The 17,161-nt window shown below is 39.3% G+C and overlaps 1 protein-coding gene across 4 annotated transcripts in view; it reads left to right on the top strand.

The window, feature by feature from the left end:
* The first annotated feature begins 1,240 nt into the window (after positions 1 to 1,240).
* The window catches only part of MINPP1 (multiple inositol-polyphosphate phosphatase 1), a 40,169-nt gene continuing 24,248 nt past the window's right edge, over positions 1,241 to 17,161 (top strand). Inside the window, exons 1-4 of one of the 4 annotated variants that reach the window (XM_027528465.1) lie at positions 1,256 to 1,954; positions 4,876 to 5,073; positions 8,727 to 8,824; positions 16,669 to 16,802. In XM_027528465.1, coding sequence (XP_027384266.1) covers positions 1,318 to 1,954; positions 4,876 to 5,073; positions 8,727 to 8,824; positions 16,669 to 16,802 — 1,067 coding nt within the window. In that variant the 5' untranslated portion in view covers positions 1,256 to 1,317. Of the gene's footprint in view, positions 1,955 to 4,875; positions 5,074 to 8,726; positions 8,825 to 16,668; positions 16,803 to 17,161 lie in introns of all 4 variants that reach the window. The other 3 variants (XM_027528466.1, XM_027528464.1, XM_027528468.1) reach the window with 3 other exon arrangements.

Raw genomic sequence — 17,161 nt, 5'->3', positions numbered from 1 at the left:
TCTTGCCTAGAGAATCCCATTGACTGAGGAACCTGGCAGGCTGCAGTCCACAGAGGTGCCAACAGTCAGACACGACTGAAGCAACTGAGCATACATAATTTCTTTAATACTCTTTCCTAGCTGGCATATAAACTAGGATTCAAGTGGAAAAGGACAGGGTCTGGTGGCTCAGATGGTAAAGAATCTGCCTGCAATGCAAGTGACCCAGGTTTGATCCCTGGGAAGATCCTCTGGAGAAGGAAATGGCAACCCACTCCAATATTCTTGCCTGGAGAATTCCATGAACAGAGGAGCCTGGCAGGCTACAGACCATGGGATTGCAGAGAGTCAGACACGACTGAGAGACTAACAAGTGGAGAAACCAAGGTGCTGTTCAGATTTATGATTTCTGGAGTGAGATTCTGAGCAATAACCTACAAAAATGTAATTATGTGGGAAGCAGAGTCAGTCTGGACTCAAAGTGGTGGTAAATACAGACCTCGTTTACTTCACAAAGATTAGCTCATACTTAATAATGGAGTAAATCTATTGGACCATGACTCAAGGCTCCCGAGTTGTTAGGATTGCTGTCTCTACTTGCTAAACCTTCGGTATCAAGCCAGTACTTCTGGGATGCTGTCTCGCTGATGTCAGCTTTGCCGCTCCATGTCAAGAAAATACCAAAGTTCAGGAATTACATTTCCTGGAGAACTGAGCCTCTTTCCAGGTTCTTCTCTGCCTGCTGTAAAAGGGCAACGCAAACGTAGGAAAACCTTGGGCTTAGGACGTATTTGGGGGCAGGAACCACGAATCTACATTTTCATCAAAGGCTTCAGGCAGATTTGATGCAGCGGTTCAAACTACATTTTGAAAAACAGAGTACAATGTTAAGAATGATGACACAAGAGTCAGCTGTTAAAACGTGTCCTGTTTTGGCAGCTTTGGAGACTAAGCCTGAATCCGGGTTCATTCACAACCAAGAGAATGAAAACAGTGGGGGAGTCTTTGAGTCAGTCCCTGAGGCGCCAGCTATGAGGAAATTCCACGTTCCAGGGCCAGGAGATGCAGGCTCCACCTTAGCCACAGATCTCCAAAACTCCTAGGAGATTTCTGCCGGCTCCACCTGAGCCACGAGTCCACTGGGCTCCTCGTAGCATCCCGCCTGTCCTCTCGGTGCTCTGCCAGCCAGGGTTACCCCTTCAGAGCCGGAGTGCTGAGATCTCTCTGTGAATCCCGGGGGCACCGGCCGGAAGCGCCCTTCAGGCCCGCCCCCTGCCCACCGGAGCCGGAAGTCGGCGACCCAGCCGGTACGTCACCCTCCGCGGGTCGCAGCGCACCATGCCCCGTGGCCCGTGCAGCCTCGTCAGGGTCTCCGCAACGCCCGTCGCGGTCCTGGCTGTGGCGCTGGTCTCGTCGCTCTCTCGCTGCTCCCTCCTGGAGCCGGAGAACAGTGTGGTTTCCGCGCTCAGCCCCTACTTTGGCACCAAGACTCGCTACGAGGATGCCAACCCCGGGCTGCTGCCGGACCCCGAAGTGCCGCGGCGGGACCCGGAGTTGTTAGAGGAGACCTGCACCCCGGTGCAACTGGTCGCCCTCATCCGCCATGGCACCCGCTACCCGACGACCAAACAGATCCGCAAGCTGCGGCAGCTGCACGGGCTGCTGCAGGCCCGCGGGGCCGAGGATGACCGGACTCGCGCTGCCGGCCGCGGCGACCTGGGCGCCGGGCTGGCCGACTGGCCGCTGTGGTACGCTGACTGGATGGACGGGCAGCTGGTGGAGAAGGGGCGGCAGGACATGCGACAGCTGGCCCTGCGCCTGGCCTCCCTTTTCCCTGCCCTCTTCAGCCGAGAGAACTACGGCCGCCTGCAGCTAGTCACCAGCTCCAAGCACCGCTGCGTGGACAGCGGCGCCGCCTTCCTGCAAGGGCTCTGGCAGCACTACCACCCGGGGTTACCGCCACCCGACATCGCAGGTGACCACCCTGGGTCGCCCCCAGATCCTGGACTTCCCCGACTCCAGCCTCTCCTCACTTCCCTCTGACCCCAGCCTCCCCGTCCTTCTCCGCCCACCCCGCGCCCATCCTTTGGGCTGTTCAGCTCTTGACTTCTCATACATACATCCATGATGTTCATTTATTCTTTTATCAAGGATGAATTTGGTTACCTTCTACGTACAGGAAGCTGTAGTAGACGTTGGGGGATCCAGTAGTAAAAGAGACAGGCCAGGGCAGTTTTTGATCATCCATTCCCAAAATGAATTTCTCTGAGCACCAACCCTTGTCCCTTTCCTCTCTCTGACAGCGAGTTCCACAGTTGGGCGCACCTTTTTTTTTTTTTTCAATTTAATACAGTCTATGAGTTTTTTTCCTCAGGCTTTACCTCTGATACTATTTGGATGTTGTTTTATTTTTTTCATTAAAAACTTTTTCAGATACCAGTTCTAGACCTACAACCTATTTCAGGAAGCTGCCCTCGGATTTTCTTCACTGCTCTGCGTTTTTCTCTTTTGTTCTTGCATGTACTGTAGAGTTACTCTCTTTGTAGCTGCGGTCCATGGTCATGGCGCAGTACTTTACTAATTTATTCCATTACTTATGCTTTTGCAAAGTTTGGGAGATCATCCAGCATTGTTCTTATTTCACAGGTCATGATGCTGAGCCCAAGAATATCCCTTGCTGATTGTCCTTCCTTAGTTTAAGGACTAAGAGTCAGGCCCAGAATCCAGGCCTTCTGTTTTCTCCGGAATGATGCTTTTTTCCTTAGAAAGTGTTTTAATAGTCATAGACAACAACAATAATAATAGCAAACACTTAATGCTTGCTGTGTGCCAGGCATGCCTCACACTTATTTTACATAATCTTTACAACAGCTCTCTGAAGTTGATGGCATTTTTGCCCATCTTAACAGGTGAGGAGGTTGAGACATAGAAGCAATTATTTGCCTAATTTCAGATGACTGGGTGTGGACCCAGGGAAAAGGGTTTAGAACTTGATCTCTTAACCATTGTACTATATGTACAACTTCTATTTGTCCTATAACTTAAGGATAAGAATGAAAACATGACATTTTTGTGCCAGAGAGATGAACAAGTGTTAATACTTCTTGATCAGCTTTAAGGTCAAAGTTGAGGTGAGGCATCGTTTAGCTTTAAAAAGCCCAAGTGAAAAATAAATTAGAAGTAGTCTGGTTTGTCATTTCTCAAATAGCATCCTCTCTTCAGCTGTTCAGCCATCTCCGAGGGGTCTTCCATTGACACTGTCATGTTACTGCTCTGTGGGTAACTTATTTTGCTGACTTGTGTTTAGTCACTTGTTGAATTGTGCTTTTTAATTAAATAGCTAGACTTTTTTCCATTAGTATGAGTGAAAATTTCCCACAGTTTTTTAAAGTTAGCTGAATGTTGGTATACACTAGTGTATACCAGAAAGGAACTACTGGACCTTCTGAGAGGGATGAATGAGTTTTTGCCCTTAAATGGCATTGTGAGAATTAGCTTTTGCTAGCCCTGGGTCAAAATAGTTCAGGATAAGCTGCCCCTCACCATTTTCAGTCTCAGCGATTAAACCTTTTGCTTAGCTGCATTAGTATTATCTACAGACAATTGTTTTGCCTGTTTTGTACATCTGGGGTTTGGAGGGAAGCCACTGAATTGGATTTTGTATTCTTACAGAAACAGAACAATGCCTTTGTTTCTGTTTAAAGAACAGCAGTAATTAGATAATAGCAGGGGTGAATTATCCAGATCTACTTAGGAAATTTTGAGGCCACAGAAAAAGATGATAAAGATGACTTATTTTCTCAGTCAAGATGTTTCTTAAGAACTGTAATCCAGTTGCCAATTCAGTGGGCTTAATTATTCATTTCAGGATTTGAAATGAATAAATACACATACATAGAGAGATTTTCACAGACACATCCAAAACAAAACGGTATAACAAGACATAGTTTTCTCATTTTAATTACAGAAACAATATTATGTACTATTAGTACTCAGTGTTCTTGTCATAGTAAATTTTGGGGGAAATGATGACTGAAAATCTGTGTATTTTAAATATGACTGAGAAAAATTAAAAGGCATCCCAGTAGTTTGAGCATGATTATGAATGCTTTTCTAGTATGCATTTGTTCCTTAATTGGGAAAATAATGTAACATATAAAATTTTTAATGGAAAGTTATGTAGGAGCTCCAATTAGAAAATAAACCAAATCAGAAACGTCTAGCACAATGAAATACATAATACCTGAAACTTTAATATATCTTGTGTTGTTGTCAATAGTTTTTGTCCAAAGCAGTCTTTTTGTAAAGTAACATAGCTTTGAGAAAGTTAGTTGATAAAATACTCTTTATTTAGACTTTGGATTAAAGTAGTAAAACAGAGTCTATCTTGAATTCTCTCTCACCTTGTTATTAGAATCTTTGCTAAGTTTTAGTTTGATTTCTCAAATTTTCTATGCCTGATAGAAACAGTACCTATGTAATACATTTTTGTACTTCTTATGACATTCATGTCAAATCATTTTTTATTTTCTTTAAGAAAACATTCATTTCAGTTTATTTCATAGTGTAGTATTGCTCTAACATTTTATTTTACCTTTGATGTTCTCTGTTTCTTTAGTCTTTTTTAGCGTCTTTTTTTTCAACCTCTCATGAACTATCTTTACAAGTGGGAGATAGTTGTGCCCCATGTCTTTCATAAGCAGTGTGTTTACTTATTTCAGGTATGTTGAGGTGTGAATAGGTTTTTAGTGTTCCTCTTTATACTTGAAACAAAATTTTCAATAATTTCAAATTGTCATTCCTATCAATGGATGTATATGTACATATATATATGTATATATGTGTATATATATACACACACATATGTATACACACAGTATTTTTTTCTCCTTTCAGATATGGAGTGTGGACCTCCAAGAATTAATGATAAATTAATGAGGTTCTTTGATCATTGTGAGAAGTTTTTAACTCAAGTGGAAAGGAATGCTACTGCTCTTTATCATGTAGAAGCCTTCAAAACTGGACCAGAAATGCAGAACATATTAAAAAAAGTTGCAGATATTTTGCAAGTGCCAGTCAACAACTTAAATGCAGGTAATGTGCCTGTTATGTTGCATTTGAACTCTGAAATAATTTAAGTGATTTTTAAACTGTAAATATGGAATAATATGGAAGCATAAAGTTATTCCTTTTAAAGGACCACAATTGATTTTACATTGAGAAAATAATGTGTTCTAGGTCAAGAAGATTTATATCTCATGCTTACTATTTTGGGGTTCAGATTTTTCTTTGAGTTTTATGTAAGTTAATGCACAAAATTCTTGATATATACTGGATTTTTTTTTTTTTTTTTTGAGGGAAAAGTTATGTGAAGCTTCAACCCCAAGCATTATTTACAAAACAGAAATTATCTTTTCTGAATTATTTCCTCCTAAAGTAATACAAATGGAAAATCATATAAAAATTCTTTAGCTTTTAAAGCAGTTCAGAAGCACATGTTAATGTTTGAAAGGGATAAAGTTTTAGAGAAGAAGTGTAATTTTTTTTTTCCTTTGAGGCTTTTATCCTAGAGATTTTGAGAAAGTGAACCGACATATCTGTCATAAGCTGTTGCAGTGATGGGTTGGCTGCAATTTATCCTGCAGCCTGGGTAAAAGGAAACACTATTATTAATTGTGCTGGGAGAGCAGGTGGAAAACCAGGATACATACTCACCTAGCAATGAGAAATTAAGAAAAATAATAAAAAAATGTCCCCTGTTTTCTAAGAATGTGTAATCCATATAGCAGATACTGATCAATCTATATATAGAGTGTAATTTCTTTATAGTGTGAATAAATTTCCAAGGACTAGAAGTAGGAGATGTTGGGAACAAATTAAGTAGACTAGCATCTGTTGATCTGGTGTCTAAATGCTTTATGTGAGTGCATGCTCAATCATGCCCGACTCTTTGTGACACCATGGACTGTAGCCCGCCAAGCTCCTCTGTCCATGGAATTCTCTGGGCAGGATTACTGGAGTGGGTTGCCATGCCCTCCTCCAGAGGATTTTCCCAACCCAGAAATCAAACCCCAGTTTCCTGCAGTTCGTGCATTGGCAGGCAGATTCTTTACCACTGCACCACCTGGAATGCCGAAGGATCAGAAAAGTGAAGATGCCTAGTAGCATTTAAAATTGAGTTTTTTCTCTTTCTTTAACTGGCTATGCATTGGAGTCATTTGCAGAGCTTTAAAAATTACTTATTTGGGAAATAATTCAAGTACATAGATAATAATAAAGGGTAATATAATGAGTATCTATATACCCACAACTTAGTTTGATCAGATTTTAAAATTATGCTTCAGTTAGTTGCTGTAAATAAATTGAGGGCCCTTAGGCCCTCTCCCGGAGAAGTCAATGGCATCCCCACTCCAGTACTCTTGCCTGGAAAATCCCGTGGACGGAGGAGCCTGGTAGGCTGCAGTCCATGGGGTCGCTAGGTGTCAGATACGACTGAACGACTTCACTTTCACTTTTCACTTTTCACTTTCATGCATTGGAGAAGGAAATGGCAACCCACTCCAGTGTTCTTGCCTGGAGAATCCCAGGGACGGGGGAGCCTGGTGGGCTACTGTCTGTGGGGTCGCACAGAGTCGGACACGACTGAAGTGACTTAGCAAGCAAGCAAGGCCCTCTCCAGGATCTCATTCCTTTCCTTTTCTCCCCACAGGTAACTGTTGTTATGAATTGAGCATTTAAGTCATCCCATGTCAGTTTTTAATGTTTAAATTTATGTACCTAAATGGGATATAATTTTCAGATTTTTAAACTTCTAGGAATGATGTCAAACTATGATATTAGTCTGAAATTTGATTTTAATTCAACTTTGTATTTTTTTTATTTAATGCATATAATTCTAGTTCTACATTTATACTTATGTATAGAATTACATTATATAACTACCAGTATCTAGCCATTATTCTGTTAGTGGACATTTAAAATTGTTTAAGATTTTTTTTTTAAAAACTGTTTCTAGTCTCTGAATTGACAAGGATTTTTGTGTTTTGGACTTCTCTGGTGGGTCAGTGGTAAAGAATCTGCCTGTCAATGCAGGAAACATGGGTTTGATCCCTGGGTCGGGAAGATCCCCTGGAGAAGGAAATGGAAACCCACTCTAGTGTTCTTGCCTGGGGAATCCCATGGACAGAAGAGCCTGGTGGGCTATGGTCTGTGGGGTTGCAGAAGAGTAAGACATGGCTTAGCAACTGAAAACAACAACAAATTTGTATTTTATTGATTGGGTGAGAGCAACTTTTTGGAGGCAATATTAGCATAATGGTTAAAATCATGGGTTCTGGAATTGGACTGTTTGCTTTTGATTCTTGACTTTGTTATACTTTTGAATAACTCTGATCTTTATGCATCACTAGTTCCTTAATAACTATGTCATGGTTTCTTTCTGTGTAAAACAGATATAGGAATTGTGCCTGCCTCATAGGATTATTGGAAGGATTGTATTAGATTTATTCATGCAAAGCATTAACACAGTACCTGGCACAGAGAGCTGCTTGAAAATACTTTAGCTATTTAAATACCTTTGTTTTTACATAGAAAGGTGAAGTTGAATGTATTTTTTGTAATTTATTCTTATTTAGAAATGCAGCTGAGTAATTTTTTTAAATTGTGTTATTTCAAATATATATATGATACATTTTTAGGTCAATACTAGTTAAAAATTATTTACCCCATCATTAAGTTTTACTGGTCAGAGAGGCTGAAGCTAATACAGTCCAGATTCTTTGTATAGGAAATTACTTTTCTACTGAAGTGTTTCTTAGTTTTTAACTCTTTCAAATAATGCAACAGTGAACATCCTTATAGTTTGCTTTATGCACTTGAGAGTTTATAAGATAAACAAATATAGGTAGACATTGGATTAAGGAGCATGAATATTTGACATCTTGACATATACTACCAAATTGTTCTCTGAAAGTGTAGAGAAACTTATATCAGCAATATATGAGAATGCTCATTTCCCCTAATTCATCCAATAGTGGATATTATTAGTCATTTTGACTTTTACCAATTCGATTAATGAAAAATGATATCTAGCTTTATTTTGTGTTTCTTTGGTTACTTGTAAGGTTGAATATCCTTTCATATGTTTATTAGTTATTTCATTCCTACTGTGAATTGCCTCTTTATAAACCATGGCCATGTTCTGTTGGATTATTCTGTTTTTTCTCTCATTGAATATAGGTACCCTTTATGTGTTACAGATATATTAATTATATATTCTTTACTATTGCTTAACAAAAGGATAAATGCTTTGCCTATTTTGTGTCGAGATCCAGGGAGCCTAGAATGAGTTGCCCAAGATAATTAGTGGCAGAGTCAGGTCTCATAGTATGATTTTTCCCTCTTTCTCTCCTTCTTGACGTTTTGTTTCACCTTCCTCCTGACTCCTCACTTAACTCTGCCCTTTTTCTTCTCTCTTTTTTTATATCCTTCTCTGTACTTTCTTCTTAATAGTTATAAATTGTTGTGTACTTAAAATAACTGTTCAATAAATGTCACTTGTTATTGCTAATTTTCAAGTTGGGGATTAAAACCTTTTATAACTTTATCTCCCCTCTTCCAACCCTCTAAAATTAACAGAATCAAACTATGATTTATGTAGTAAATCCTTGGCATTCTGTAGATATTCAGCCTTTGGAAAACTGCATAAAATAGTAACCCACAAATTTTACTCTTTCTTTTTTCCTCAGATTTAATTCAGGTAGCTTTTTTCACCTGTTCCTTTGATCTGGCAATTAAAGGTGTTAAATCTCCTTGGTGTGATGTTTTTGACATAGATGATGCAAAGGTATGTATTACTTTTGGAGTTTCTTTGCCTTCCTTGTATGGTTTTCATTGTTGTTATTTGAAGCAGCTTTTCAAAAAAGAGTAGGGAACATTAAGTGTCTTGGACTATCTCATAATGTTCTTAACAAAGATTAATTGTTCAGATAGGACCTATCTGTTTGTAAATAGGTTGTGTTCATAAAACCTCTGGGAAACATTCTTCATTGTGATTTGATTTCTAGATCCACCTGTTTAAAAACCTATTTAACCATTATCAAATTTTACTGCTGAAAAGGATTGTAGAGCTCAGTTCAGTTCAGTCACTCAGTCGTGTCCCACTCTTTGCAACGCCATGAATTGCAGCACACCAGGCCTCCCTGGCCATCACCAACTCCCGGAGTTCACTGAGACTCACGTCCATAGAGTCAGTGATGCCATCCAGCCATCTCATCCTCTGTCGTCCCCTTTTCCTCCTGCCCCCAATCCCACCCAGCATCAGAGTCTTTTCCAATGAGTCAACTCTTCGCATGAGGTGGCCAAAGTACTGGAGTTTCAGCTTTAGCATCATCCCTTCCAAAGAAATCCCAGGGCTGATCTCCTTCAGAATGGACTGGTTGGATCTCCTTGCAGTCCAAGGGACTCTCAAGAGTCTTCTCCAATACCACAGTTCAAAAGCATCAATTCTTCAGTGCTCAGCCTTCTTCAGAGTCCAACTCTCACATCCATACATGACCACAGGAAAAACCATAGCCTTGACTAGCCGGACCTTAGTTGGCAAAGTAACGTCTCTGCTTTTGAATATGCTGTCTAGGTTGGTCATAACTTTTCTTCCAAGGAGTAAGCGTCTTTTAATTTCATGGCTGCAGTCACCATCTGCAGTGATTTTGGAGCCCCCCAAAATAAAGTCTGATACTGTTTCCACTGTTTCCCCATCTATTTCCCATGAAGTGATGGACCAGATGCCATGATCTTCATTTTCTGAATGTTGAGCTTGAAGCCAGCTTTTTCACTCTCCACTTTCACTTTCATCAAGAGGCTTTTTCCTCTTCACTTTCTGCTATAAGGGTGGTGTTATCTGCATATCTGAGGTTATTGATATTTCTGCCGGCAATCTTGATTCCAGCTTGTGCTTCTTCCAGCCCAGCGTTTCTCATGATGTACTCTGCGTATAAGTTAAATAAGCAGGGTGACAATATACAGCCTTGACGTACTCCTTTTCCTATTTGGAACCAGTCTGTTGTCCATGGCCAGTTCTAACTGTTGCTTCTAACTTTTTCAAGAGGCAGGTCAGTGGTCTGGTATTCCTATCTCTTGAAGAATTTTCCACAGTTTATTGTGATCCACACAGTCAAAGGCTTTGGCATAGTCAATAAAGCAGAAATAGATGTTTTTTCTGGAACTCTCTTGCTTTTTCGATGATCCAGTGGATGTTTGCAATTTGATCTCTAGTTCCTCTGCCTTTTCTAAAACCAGCTTGAACATCTGGAAGTTCATGGTTCACGTATTGCTGAAGCCTGGCTTGGAAAATTTTGAGCATTACTTTACTAGCATGTGAAATGAGTGCAATTGTGTGGTAGTTTGAGCACTCTTTGGCATTGCCTTTCTTTGGGATTGGAATGAAAACTGACCTTTTCCAGTCCTATGGCCACTGCTGAGTTTTCCAAATTAGCTGGCATATTGAGTGCAGCACTTTCACAGCATCATCTTTGAGGATTTGAAATAGCTCAACTGGAATTCCATCACCTCCACTAGCTTTGTTCATAGTGATGCTTTCTAAGGCCCACTTGACTTCACATTCTAGGATGTCTGGCTCTAGGTGAGTGATCACACCATCATGATTATCTGGGTCGTGAAGCTCTTTTTTGTACAGTTGTTCTATGTATTCTTGCCACTTCTTCTTAATATCTTCTGCTTCTGTTAGGTCCATACCATGTCTGTCCTTTATCGAGCCCATCTTTGCATGAAATGTTCCCTTGGTATCTCTAGTTTTCTTGAAGAGATCTCTAGTCTTTCCCATTCTGTTGTTTTCCTCTATTTCTTTGCATTGATGGCTGAGGAAGACTTTCTTATCTCTTCTTGCTATTCTTTGGAACTCTGCATTCAGATGCTTATATCTTTCCTTTTCTCCTTTGCTTTTCACCTCTCTTCTTTTCACAGCTATTTGTAAGGCCTCCCCAGACAGCCATTTTGGTTTTTTGTATTTCTTTTCCATGGGGATGGTCTTGATCCCTGTCTCCTGTACAGTGTCACAAACCTCATTCCATAGTTCATCAGGCACTCTATCTATCAGATCTAGGCCCTTAAATCTATTTCTCACTTCCACTGTATAATCATAAGGGATTTGATTTAGGTCATACCTGAATGGTCTAGTGGTTTTCCCTACTTTCTTCAATTTAAGTCTGAATTTGGTAATAAGGAGTTCATGGTCTGAGCCACAGTCAGCTCCCCGTCTTGTTTTTGCTGACTGTGTAGAGCTTCTCCATCTTTCGCTGCAAAGAATATAATCAATCTGATTTCGGTGTTGACCATCTGGTGATGTCCATTTGTAGAGTCTTCTCTTGTGTTGTTGGAAGAGGGTGTTTGCTATGACCAGTGCATTTTCTTGGCAAAACTCTTATTAGTCTTTGCCCTTCTTCATTTCGTACTCCAAGGCCAAATTTGCCTGTTACTCCAGGTGTTTCTTGACTTCCTACTTTTGCATTCCAGTCCCCTATAATGAAAAGGACATCTTTTTTGGGTGTTAGTTCTAAAAGGTCTTGTAGGTCTTCATAGAACTGTTCAACTTCAGCTTCTTCAGTGTTACTGGTTGGGGCATAGACTTGGATTACTGTGATATTGAATGGTTTGCCTTGGAAACAAACAGAGATCATTCTGTCATTTTTGAGATTGCATCCAAGTACTGCATTTTGGACTCTTTTGTTGACCATGATGGCCACTCCATTTCTTCTGAGGGATTCCTGCCTGCAGTAGTAGATATGATGGTCATCTGAGTTAAATTCACCCATTCCAGTCCATTTTAGTTCGCTGATTCCTAGAATGTCGACATTCACTCTTGCCATCTCTTGTTTGACCACTTCCAGTTTGCCTTGATTCATGGACCTGACATTGCAGGTTCCTATGCAATATTGCTCTTCACAGCATCGGACCTTGCTTCTATCACCAGTCACATCCACAGCTGGGTATTGTTTTTGCTTTGGCTCCATCCCTTCATTCTTTGTGAAGTTATTTCTCCACTGATCTCCAGTAGCATATTGGGCACCTACTGACCTGGGGATTTCCTTTTCAGTATCCTGTCATTTTGCCTTTTCATACTGTTCATGGGGTTCTCAAGGCAAGAATACTGAAGTGGTTTGCCATTCCCTTCTCCAGTGGACCACATTCTGTCAGACCTCTCCACCATGACCCGCCTGTCTTGGGTGGCCCCACAGGGCATGGCTTAGTTTCATTGAGTTAAACAAGGCTGTGGTCCTAGTGTGATTAGATTGACTGGTTTTCTGTGAGTATGGTTTTAGTGTGTCTGCCCTCTGATGCCCTCTTGCAACACCTCCCGTCTTACTTGGATTTCTGTTACCTTGGACGTGGGGTATCTCTTCACAGCTACTCCAGCAAGGTGCAGCTGCTGCTCCTTACCTTGGACGAGGGGTATCTCCTCAGCACCAGCCCTCCTGACCTTGAACGTGGAATAGCTCCTCTAGGCCCTCCTGCGCCCACTAATATAATCCAAATTCTTCTTTTTATAGGGTGAATGTATTTCCAAAGTTCAGAGAGGATGAATGGATTTCCAATACCTATTCTTTTATAAAATTTTCATAATATATTAAGTTCTGTGCTCTACCTGGTGATGGCAGTAATTCATCTACAGTTTCTGCCCACGTAATTGGTATTCCCTTTCTTTCCTCTTCATTCATATGGGTTCTTTGTAGAAGCCAAACTATTTTTGGAGCTGTTCCAGTGTATATTTCTATCTTTAGGCTTCTTCACATATCTTTTTTTTTCTCATTTTGTACTTTCTTTTTTTAAATGATTATTTTATTTTCTTAAGTCTTTAGAATTCATGATACTATATTTAATTATAGTTTTCATGTGCTCTGTAGAATTTCTAGGGTGAGTGGGCTTTTTTTCTGGCTGTTTTATCTGTGTAGCTGTCTTGTTTTTAATTTGTATGTTTGTGTAGACACTAGCACCTTTTTAATTACTCATCTTTGCAATGAGTTCAGCTTTTACTTCTCAAGTGGCCAATAGGGATGAGCCTATTGGTTCAGAGATAAATAGTGTTCCTTACAATTTAGAGTTTTTCTCTGAGATTCTTTGCAGTACACTTCATGTAGAGATGGATGGTCAATATGTTTCCTGTAATGGTGTTACACTCTGTCCAGGGAGGCTCCTGTTAGACTTCATTGTTTTGAGCAAGGATTGCTGGATTTACTTCCACAAGTGTACCGTGTGCTTTGAGGATCTGTCTTCTGCTGGTTTTATCTGAGATGTTGCGTTTGATTTTTACTGCATTTGGCAGTCCGTCCTCATTTATGGTGGTGGCTCAGGATTTCTAATTTCTTTGAAAGGAAGATTTGCCTTTCTCTTTCTGATTCTTGTTTTTTTAGAGTGATTTCTGAGAGAAGAGAGCAGATATATCTGTATATTTTCTAGTTAAGAGCACGTTCAGTTTTTCATTATAAAATATGTTTGGCATAGTCACCAGTAGTTATCCTTACCAAGTTAAGAAAATTTCTGTTTCTTGTCTACTAAAACTTTCTATTTATTGTTTTTAAAATTAAGAACGTGCTGGATTTCTGGCATCTAGGAAGATGATTATTTTTTCTTCTTTAATCTTCTAGCATAGTTAATTACATTAGTACATTTTCTAGTATTGAATTGTGATTTTTTCTTAAGATAGATTCTTTTATTGACTGATTTTTCTCCTAGTTAATATTATGTTTCTTGTTTCTTCATGTATTTCTAGTAATTATTTATTAGATAATGGACACTGTGAACGTTACGGTGTTGAATACCTGGATTTTGTCTTTTAAGTGTTGAATTTTGTTTTATTCTGCAGTTAAGTTACTTGTGGATCAGTTTGATCCTTTTGAAGCTTTATTCTTCCTGAGTTTCAAGTTCTAGACCTGACCTTACAAAACTCAGACACAAGACTTTACTTATACACGTCTTTACTGTTAAAGTATGACCCTTTGGCGTCCAGATTGAAATCCTGGATCTCTTGGTGTCTGTGGAGCTCTCTACTTAAGCTGCTTGGAACGTGAATATCTCCTAGCCTTGTGCTAGCTCTGCAGTTGATCAGCTTACAAATCCCATAACATTCGCAACATAATCAAGGGGATTCCCCCCGCCACTTCCATGATTTTTGGAGTTCTTTTTCTGTGTAGCTTCTTCCTCTCTTCTCTAACCTTCTAATTCCAGTCACTTCAGACTTACTAAACTCTGAGTACTGACTTCTTGACTCAGCAAGACTGCTGCATTCTGCCTGACATTCTTTTCCCTGTGTCAGTTTCAGAGTGCCTCTTCTTTTTCATTTCTGATACTATTTTTGTTTCATTTCTTGAAAAGATTTGGCAAAACTTTGTCTAATTCTTTTTATTTTAATTAAAAAATTTTTTACTTTTTCCTTTTGTTAACTTTTTTATTTAATTACCTCTTTAGCAACCCACTCCAGTATTCTTGCCTGGAGAATCCCATGGACAGAGGAGCTTTGTAGGCTACAGTCCATGGGGTAGTAAAGAGTTGGACACGACTGAGCGACTTCACTTTCACTTTTAGTATTTGTTGAGTTTTGTTTTTAGTACATGGCACTGGCCTGTCCTTGCTCTTGGTTTAAACTTACAGCTAGCACTTAATTTCTCTAGGGACTTTTCTGGGAAGAATGGCTCATATCGGCCACATGGTCTTCTCTTGTACCTCTTTTGGATTGCAACTTTTTATCCTCCACTTTTGGTGTTAGATCAAATGATACATGAATACAAGTTTTAACATTCAGATAAAGGCCACCTTAATCACCAACTCCAAGTTAAGAGGTCTCCACAGAAAATCTATCGTTCTTGTCAGTTTAATGTGTACTTTTCAATCTTTTAATGTGTGTATTTTGGTAGTAAACGGTATTGTACTGTATTTATTCTACTTTTTTTCTTTAACAAATGTCTTTTACAAAAGTACAGAAATTCACAAAACAATTGGCATTTATTGAATAGTGTCTGTGTGCTGAGGGCATTTTTGAGGACTTGGCACAATTCTGAGGAGGTGCTGGAACTCTCAGCAGATAATGAAGTAAATCTCAACTAAATTATGGAATGTGTCCAAGATTTCAAAACTCAAAAGAGATCCAGCATTTTTAATAGATCTGTAAAAGGCATAAGGCTCCAAACATTGAAAATAACTGCATAAATTATAGCTTTCAATTACTTCTTAGGAAAATGGAAAAAAAAAGATTAATATATTCCACTACTAGTCCACACTTAAGATGTCAGCAGGCCTGGTCTCCTCTGAGAGCTGTAAGAGAAGGATCTGTTCCAGACCTTTTTCACTGGCTCACATATGACCATCTTCTATACGTATCTGTGTCCCATCCTTCCCCCCATCTTGCTCTTCTCTCCTTACCAACAATAGTTAAACAACATTACACTGGGCTACATAAAAAACCCAGTAGAGTAAGAATACTCTGGCCATGACGGGTTCAGAAATGCCTGATATTGCCCCATCACACTAAAATGGGCTTCCCCGGTGGCTCAGGGGTAAAGAATCCACCTGCCAGTGCAGGAGCTACAGGAGACACAGGTTTGATTCCTAGGTGGAAAAGATGCCCTGAAAGACAAAATGGCATCTCCAGTATTCTTGCGGAGATAATCCCACGGACAGAGGAGCTTGGTGGGCTACAGTCCATAGGGTCACAAAGAGTCGGACATGACTGAGCAACTGAGCATGCTTGCACACTTTAACAGTAGTTGGTGGTCTGATCTATTGCCTGTGGTGAGGCCAACAAGTATTTATTATTCTTAACCAGCTGTTCTCATTCAGCATTATGTCTTGGAGATCTTTCCATATCAGTTCATGTAGATCTATAAATAATCTCATAGTATCCATAGTATGTGTATTTTATAGTTTAATTATCTACCTCTTAATGAAGTTTAGGTATTTCCAGAATTATTTTTTTTTGGTTCCTATAAGCATTGCTATTCTAAGATATTCTTGTACATTGTCTCTCATGTTCCTCTGTGATTATTATAATAAATGGAATTAATAGGTCTTAGAGATGTGTGTCTTTTGACAGTTTGTCCTTTAGAATGTTTTAATATATTAATTCATTCCTTCTAGTACCAATTTCCCATAATCTTGGTCTACTTTTATTGCTGTTCTTATTACTGTTTTTGGTTGCTTGAACCAAAGTAACTCATTTTCTATCTGGTTTCTACCTTCCTAAAATTCTTTAAAATTCCTGACTCACTGTGAGCAACTTTCTGTGCTATAATGAATATTTTTCTATTTATGTTTTCTTTTTTCTGTTTCTATCTTTGCTATGATCTTAATATAATTTTAGAAGAGAAGGGAGGCATGCACCTGTCTTTATCCCACTCTTCTGAACTGTCAAGGATGCTGGGATTGTTGGCTGTGAATACTGCTGACTTGCTCTTTCATGTCAGTCTCTACATTCCCATTCAGGTTTGTGTCTCAGTGTAAATCTCTGGGTCTCACCCTTAAATACTTGAAATGTAAATAAAAACTTTGTAACTGCTAAGATTCTCCTGTACTTTGTGTAGAATAGTGATTAAACAATGTAACCTTTTCTGAGAGATCATTATTAAATCAGAAAATCTGTTATATTAATAAAAATGTAATGATGTTTGAAATTTTTATTTTTAGGTTTTAGAATATTTAAATGATCTGAAACAATATTGGAAAAGAGGATATGGGTATTCTATTAACAGTCGATCCAGCTGCACCCTGTTTCAGGATATCTTTCAGCACTTGGACAAAGCAGTTAAACAAAAACAACGGTAAAAACTTTTAAAAACTTTTTAAAACAGGATTAAAGCCAAATTAAGCTTCTGGAAAATGTTTTATGATGGGTGATTTTTAAAAATAGATTTTGCTTTTATGTTTTTAAAAAATAATTATACTTAACAAAAAATTAGATGACCTATGTAAGTTATAAAGCATGTACACCCTCCATTCAACCCAAGAACTGGAGCATTAGTGATTGCATTTGTCTATTTATGTATTTCTCCATGATTTCATTTTCCACTCTCCCCTGGCCCTGTTTACTTCCTATCCCCTTTGCAGACTATTCCCCATTTGGTTCATATTATTCCTTAGTCTCTGTAAAATTTTTTTTATTATGAATGTATCTGTGCCC

The sequence above is a fragment of the Bos indicus x Bos taurus genome, chromosome 26 (assembly GCF_003369695.1).
Source record: "Bos indicus x Bos taurus breed Angus x Brahman F1 hybrid chromosome 26, Bos_hybrid_MaternalHap_v2.0, whole genome shotgun sequence".
In the NCBI taxonomy this organism is placed as follows: Eukaryota; Metazoa; Chordata; class Mammalia; order Artiodactyla; family Bovidae; genus Bos; species Bos indicus x Bos taurus.
The sequence above is the reverse complement of the archived record's forward strand: the minus strand, read 5'-3'. Positions and strand labels throughout refer to the sequence as shown.